The sequence below is a fragment of the Dendronephthya gigantea genome, unplaced genomic scaffold, assembly GCF_004324835.1.
Source record: "Dendronephthya gigantea isolate DGI-Jeju-01 unplaced genomic scaffold, DenGig_1.0 000129F, whole genome shotgun sequence".
In the NCBI taxonomy this organism is placed as follows: Eukaryota; Metazoa; Cnidaria; class Anthozoa; order Malacalcyonacea; family Nephtheidae; genus Dendronephthya; species Dendronephthya gigantea.
Genome location: NW_021163139.1, coordinates 141,090 through 147,188, shown reverse-complemented (window position 1 = coordinate 147,188; position 6,099 = coordinate 141,090). Strand labels below are relative to the sequence as shown.

Here is a 6,099-nt window from a genome sequence, read left to right as displayed (position 1 = left end):
CTTATTGATCCAGTGTTACTACAGGAGGAAACCTAAACTAAACTAACTTTATTTATACTGGATAGCTCTATCAGTTCTAAACTGTTCTTCCTAGAGGTCCAGTAAGGATCATCTCTTATTGATCCAGTGTTACTACAGGAGGAAACCTGAACTAAACTAACTTTATTTATACTGGATAACCCTATCAGTTCTAAACTGTTCTTCCTAGAGGTCCAGTAAGGATCATCTCTTATTGATCCAGTGTTACTACAGGATGAAACCTAAACTAAACCAACTTTATTTATACTGGATAGCTCTATCAGTTCTAAACTGCTCTTCCTAGAGGTCTAGTAAGAATCATCTCTTATTGATCCAGTGTTACTACAGAAGGAAACCTAAACTAAACTAACTTTATTTATACTGGATAGCTCTATCAGTTCTAAACTGTTCTTCCTAGAGGTCCAGTAAGGATCATCTCTTATTGATCCAGTGTTACTACAGGATGAAACCTAAACTAAACCAACTTTATTTATACTGGATAGCTCTATCAGTTCTAAACTGTTGGTACATTAAAACGCAACGACAGGTGGCGTACCTTAGAAAACACACAGAAAAGCACGTATCAGTTGTCTGAATCCTTCAACCTTTTTATTTTTCTTGCTAAATATCGTTCTCTGGCTGCCATAATTGACTTTTCACTGTTCCTCCGCAAACTTAAATTTGAACTCTGCGCAACGGATTCATCTGTCAAAAGTGATTTTGAAGTTAATTAATCGTGAGCCTCAACGAGCGGTAGAATAACTACGACAACACTGGACCACCACGTTTAAGATATCCTATATTACCGGATAGTTGTAAAAAATGGTAGTTAACTTTTAACCATATAATGAAAGACTTGCAGAGCCAATCAGAATATTGCTGCAAGGTCGTCAACATAATTTATTAATGCTATACAGCTATATAATGGGCAACTTAAAATATTTAAAAACCTAATAATTATTCTAGTTTTTTTTGCGTATGTTGATGGCAATTCTTACGTATTTCATTACTGTTCTTTCGTGGTGTGCGTGACACACATTTTCACTTGATAACTACCTACGTGTGACTACGAGAGTGATGTCAACATTGGCTGGAATACATACTGTACATACTGTTTTTTTCAGCTGCGTTTCCATGGAAACTGTCGTTATTCTCGAGCTGCACGGAACGACTGCTTGCAAAGTTCAGGTCATTTACTTCGTGAATACGAATAAGCAAATCACTTATTCTCTCATACTGGATCTGTAGGTTTTAGGAAATTTTTAAGACTTTATTTATACAGGATAATTCTATCAGTTCTAAACTGTTCTTCCTAGAGGTCCAGTAAGGTTCATCTCTTATTGATCCAGTGTTACTACAGGAGGAAACCTAAACTAAACTAACTTTTTTTATACTGGATATTTCTATCAGTTCTAAACTGTTCTTCCTAGAGGTCCAGTAAGTATCATCTCTTATTGATCCAGTGTTACTACAGGAGGAAACCTAAACTAAACATATGCACTAGATAGCTCCACAGCCTTGTTTTTTCCAAAAAGTGATTAACATTTAACTTACTGGGCACACCGTTTTTACGTATATCTTGGATGTCCATATCACGTCATGAAATAAAATCCAGTCGAAATATTCTTCGCGACCGAACAACTTAATAGACATACAAAATATTCATTTAAAATTTGAGAACAAATAGCTGTCTTGTGCAATAAATTGTTCTAATGATTATTGTTGCAGACGCGAAGATATTTTTTCAAAGTGAAGTGTATAACATGAAATGGAAACGTAATGCAGTTACATGCATGTATGTAGTTCAGAAAAGGTTGTTCTCTCTTCACATGCAATAGGAGATTTTGCTTGCCGTGTCTCAAAGGAGCAGCCTGATATAAACGCTTTAAACAAATTTAATTTTTAAAAAAAGAACAGTCTGTTTGGATAAGCTGTTTATACATTCATGCACGGCACAGCTATGTACGACATTTATACGCATGCTAACTTTAATCATACCGCTGACGAAGGATGAATAAAGACTGACGTCCCATGTCCATCCATTGTTCGAAAACTTCTTCCACCGCCTCTGTAGGAGAAAAAGGCAATAAATGCCATATGGAAACACACTTGATAGAGTAGATGGTCGTATTAAAAACGTCTCAATTACTTTCGGGCTGTTTTGTGAAAGAGTCCTTGACACAATGAGTTTATGATCGCATCTTTTTCACTTTGCAAATCGTTCCTTGATTTCTCAAAATTCCTTTCCATTTTCTGAAATGATAAAGAATGAAGTTGTTTGTTTCGTTTTCTCGACTATGATAAGTGATAACGCAGAATAAATCTTTTCAAACCGTACCTGATGTTGTGTAATGGACCTGAGCTGCTCAAGAATGTTTGCAGCCGTCTTCAGAGCTCTCCAATGAACAAAATAGTCACGACACCAATCGGCCGGTTCAGTGCTGTACGAAATATGCATTAAAAATCAACAATATTGCTTTAAGATTTAAGATTTAAGACGTAGAATAAACCATTCAAAGATGAAAAACTCCCATACAAATTTTTATCAACTCTTGTTCTCATTTGATGAAACTCTCAGACAAACGTTCGTCATGCAACTCTTGTTTTCGTTTTACCAGGACATGAGAGTCGATGAAACTCTTATACAGGGTGTATCAAAAAAAAGGTAATCCAGCTTCAACAAGCTATTGTACGTGAACTACTCAGTCTATGAGCGAATTGTTTTCACATTCGGAAAGATCAGGCTTTTAACTATCGGATGACAAGTTTTTAATACCAAATGGTGAAAAAGTGAGCACATACGAGGCTGATAAAAAATGTTAGTCGCAATCGCATATTTTCACCTTTGAGCCTAATTAAAGCAGTGCATAACAAAAGAAAAAAACAATTAATCATGAACATGTCACAGCTTGCACTGGTTTTATGCCGCATTGCTTGGAATGTTCTCCTTATTCCTACTTAATATGCATATGCGGGTAGTTTATTCAAAAGCAAAAGTCCCAAAGAGAGTTAATTTTCAATGGTTTTAGTCCCAACTCTCAGAGGTGAAAATATGCGATTTCGACTAACAATTTTTATCAGCCTCCTATTTGCTCATTTTTTCACCATTTGGTATCAAAAACATGTCATTCGATAGTTAAAAGCATAACCTTTCGGAATGTGAAAAAAATTCGTTAATAGAATGAGTAGTTCACGTACAATAGCGCACCAAAGTTGGATTACCTTTTTTTTGATACACCCTGTATAAACTCCTGAGTGCAAAACCCACGAACCTTTTAAAGCATTCTTCAAAAACGTAAAGCAGAGTTAAGAAGTCGTTATTTCCTCCGGCAGAAGCGGCCAGCTCTTCCCAGGCTTTCGTAGCCTCAGAAAATCTTTTGCGATTCCCAGGACGTAAGAAAATATCCTCCACTGCGAGCATTGCTATGATTATCAACACAGGTTCCACGCAGTTGAACTCCAACGAGGCTAAAACTATTCTTGATAGAGAGGGAGAGAGTGGAAACTTCACCATGTTATGACCAATAGCTGTGATATCACCCTTTCTATATCAAATATTAGCAAAGCATACTACTTAAAGTGTTCATAAAGTGGTTTCTCAACAAGTAATCTCTGCAGTAGTTACCTGTCTAATGCACCAAGAATGTACAGCTGTTTCAAAGCTTCGATAATCATCTTCTCCTCCGGACAATCAATGTAATCAAACCTGTTGGAAAACGTAGCAGAATCCAAATTATGGTCATGGTGCTTACTTACGTGCATATGCAAAAGTTATATCAATAATGATAATATCTGACCTTATCACATCATTGATGTTCATTGTTTTCAAATACAAAACAACTTTAGCTAAATTTGTTCTTTGAATCTCAGGGGCTGTTTCCTGATCCATAATATCATCATGAACTTCTCTAAAAGATATTGTGGTTCAAATTAGCTAGTGTAAGCCAGTGTAACAAGCTCTTGAATAAAGAAGTTAGCTACAGTATCTCACAACAGACATAAAATATTTTCACCTTGTATACAAACGATGACATATTCCTTCATTAGTCCTGCCTGCTCTGCCAGATCTCTGCAAAGCCTCGGACCTACAAAGATTCAGACACGAACCTGTCATTTATTGACAAAGATTAGCAACCAAATTATAAGAGGTCATTTATAAAAATATAGATTAAGATTAGTGCAGGAGGATGATTAATAAATCTTACCTGGATATTAAAACAATATTAAGGGAATCTAATCCAGTTCTTGGATTAAATACAAGCTGTTTAACAAAGCCACAATCGATCACATATCTAGAAGTAAATAGGAATATTGTCATATCTTGAATTTGACTTTATAAACTGTATACTATCATATCTTGATTCAATTTCACAGGACTGAAACTGTTGTGTATTTTAATTACAAAGAGCACCTGCCTTATTCCCTCTATTGTGAGTGATGTGGCTGCAATATTTGTCGCAACAACAACCTTTCTCACACCACCATCCACGGGAGCAAACACTCGTTTCTGGAGCTCTAAATAAGTAAAGAAAGAACTGCTCTCTATGGATAGTCTGGACAGCTATGGGCTAGGTCATTAATTCAGCCACTCAGATAACGTTGAATTAAAAATGATAAACAATATTACCAGTCGGCATTGACCCATATAGCGGAAGAACCAACATTGCATTGACATGTCGACTTGAGACATCGTATCTGTAGTCCAGGTTTTCTGCTTTTTCAAACAACTTATCACAGCATCGCTCAATCTCATCTTGCCCAGTCAGAAATATCAGGATGTGACCAGCTCCGCATTCTGTGTGGATCTCCATTGCTTTGTTAACAGTCTAGAATTTAAAAGTAGAAAATGTATGAATTATATCAAGCACAGGGCGAAGGAGATTCCTTAAACTTCTACCAGGTATATTTAAGACATGCTGTATATTTTGTAAGAAAGAATGCTTTACAGTCTGGGCAACAATTTCGAAACTATTACCTGTCCATTTGTCAGGTATGTTTCTTAAAACTTCCAAGGACAAATAAACCTGCTTTAGAATGCCTTATTATCTTAAAAGATGTTTTCCCAGGACAAAAGTCAACTTATATACAGTTTCCTGGAGCATCCAAGTTATTTGTTTGTACAGTGATTGTGGTACAAATTAACACATATGTACTTACATTTGTCAAGTAATTTGGAGTGTTGACATTATCCTTTCCAATAAAATTACAGTAGATTGTTTTCACTGGGAAATTTCGACCTGGTATCTCAAGCACTGGACATGATCCAAAGAATTTTGAAAACTTTTCATGATTCAAGGAGGCGGACATGACAATAATTTTTAGAGGAGATTTTCTCTTCGAAGTTTTAGAAGGGTTAGCAAGAAATAGTCTTTTAACAAGTCCAAATAGAATATCCTGGAAAATACATATAATAATTAAGAATAAGATACAGTATGTATGCACAAATCATAAAATAATTAGAGTAAAGGCCTACCTACACTTGATAAGCACAGGCACCTGTTGCTCACAATCAACAAAAGGATTGCTATGAAATTTCTGCTGGGCTTCTCTGACACTGACCATTCTGGGCCCTGGGTAACTTGCGACCACTTCCACCCCACTGCCTTGCGACCACTCCCCCCCCACTGCCTTGCAACCACTCCCCCCCCCACTGCCTTGTGACCACTCCCTCCCCCACTGCCTTGCGACCACTTCCACCCCACTGCCTTGCGACCACTCCACCCCACTGACTTGCGACCACTCCTCCCCACTGCCTTGCGACCACTCCCCCCATCCACTGCCTTGCGACCACTCCCCCCACTGCCTTGCCCCGCACCCCACCCCTCCCCTCTCACTGGCTTTAGTAGATGGTGAATGGAACTTACGGTATCTAAACTTCTTTCATGAGCTTCGTCTAAAATCACTGCACTGTAATCCATCAAATCTGGATCGTCAATGAACTCTTGCAACAGACATCCATCAGTCAAATATTTTATTCTAGTGTCTGATGAGGTGCGGTCATCAAAACGCACTTTGTAACCAACCAAACCTGATTAAAGAAGTATATTTTAATAAAATACAAAACTTTACATCCAAGGGATC

General features: G+C 37.3%; 1 protein-coding gene across 1 annotated transcript; it reads right to left on the bottom strand.

The window, feature by feature from the left end:
• Positions 1-2,010: 2,010 nt before the first annotated feature.
• On the bottom strand, positions 2,011-6,024 carry LOC114536057 (probable ATP-dependent RNA helicase DHX40). The gene is made up of 12 exons (XM_028557415.1): positions 5,883-6,024; positions 5,176-5,412; positions 4,646-4,844; positions 4,434-4,533; positions 4,224-4,310; positions 4,032-4,103; positions 3,816-3,926; positions 3,644-3,724; positions 3,291-3,563; positions 2,357-2,459; positions 2,168-2,271; positions 2,011-2,086 (listed from the first exon to the last, which is right to left on the bottom strand). The coding sequence occupies exons 1-12, from the start codon at positions 5,934-5,936 to the stop codon at positions 2,011-2,013; spliced, it is 1,497 nt and encodes a 498-aa protein (XP_028413216.1). The 5' UTR covers positions 5,937-6,024.
• Positions 6,025-6,099: the final 75 nt, after the last annotated feature.

Coding starts and splice junctions, on each gene's coding strand:
- LOC114536057 (XM_028557415.1), bottom strand. CDS start 5,936: ATGGATTACAGTGCAGTGATTTTAGACGAAGCTCATGAAAGAAGTTTA. Junction 4,534..4,645: donor ATATGGGTCAATGCCGACTG/GTAATATTGTTT, acceptor TTACTTATTTAG/AGCTCCAGAAACGAGTGTTT. Junction 3,564..3,643: donor ATTCTTGGTGCATTAGACAG/GTAACTACTGCA, acceptor TATTTGATATAG/AAAGGGTGATATCACAGCTA.